The sequence below is a fragment of the Penaeus monodon genome, chromosome 21 (genome assembly GCF_015228065.2).
Source record: "Penaeus monodon isolate SGIC_2016 chromosome 21, NSTDA_Pmon_1, whole genome shotgun sequence".
NCBI lineage: Eukaryota > Metazoa > Arthropoda > Malacostraca > Decapoda > Penaeidae > Penaeus > Penaeus monodon.
The window spans coordinates 22,754,072-22,754,681 of NC_051406.1; the positions used below are offsets into that span (position 1 = coordinate 22,754,072).

At 32.6% G+C, this 610-nt stretch overlaps 1 protein-coding gene across 1 annotated transcript in view; it reads right to left on the reverse strand.

Annotated features, from left to right (window-relative positions):
- Positions 1 to 610, reverse strand: part of LOC119586351 (golgin IMH1-like) — a gene marked incomplete in the record, with an annotated part of 26,070 nt that overhangs the window by 14,783 nt on the left and 10,677 nt on the right. The window contains 1 exon segment of the mRNA XM_037935064.1: positions 4 to 98. Within this exon segment, the coding sequence (XP_037790992.1) occupies positions 4 to 98 (95 nt within the window).

Genomic DNA, 610 nt, shown 5'->3' on the forward strand with positions numbered 1-610 from the left:
TACCTCAACATCCAGTATTTTCTCATTTAATTCGTGCAGCTGAGGCGTATCGAGGGCTCGGGTCTGGACGCCTGCGTTCAAAAGCTCGTCTAAAAGTCTGTGGAAAAGAGTTTTTGTTCGTTGTTAAGAGGCAAGAGATATTGTTATTACTTATGTATGTTTTTGCCTGGCCTTTTGAAGTGAATAATATTTCCTACATGCGGAAATTTTGAGAAACTCCCTGGAGATGATTTTTGAAATACCTTTTTTCTACTATTGACTTGACAGAGGTTATATTCAAGTATTTTGTAAGTAAGGAGATATATCATATTCTTTAACAATAATAATTAGAGTTTGTTGCTGCTGAAAAAAAATTAACGATGTTTGGATTTTTGGATTTTCGGCTAACAGGAAGAATATCTTATATTAATTTTAAAGTACGTTATGATGGTGGGTGAAAATAGTTGGCGATTTTTTTTTTTTTTTTACTTGTTCTTGAGAAAACTGAAAATGAGAGTATGCAGATTTGTGTGAAATGTTAAATGAGATGTTTCATTTTTGATGGAGGAAAAGTTAGTTGACGGGGAAAACGTTATTTCTTCAGATGATTTTGAAATAAAGAAAACTTTGT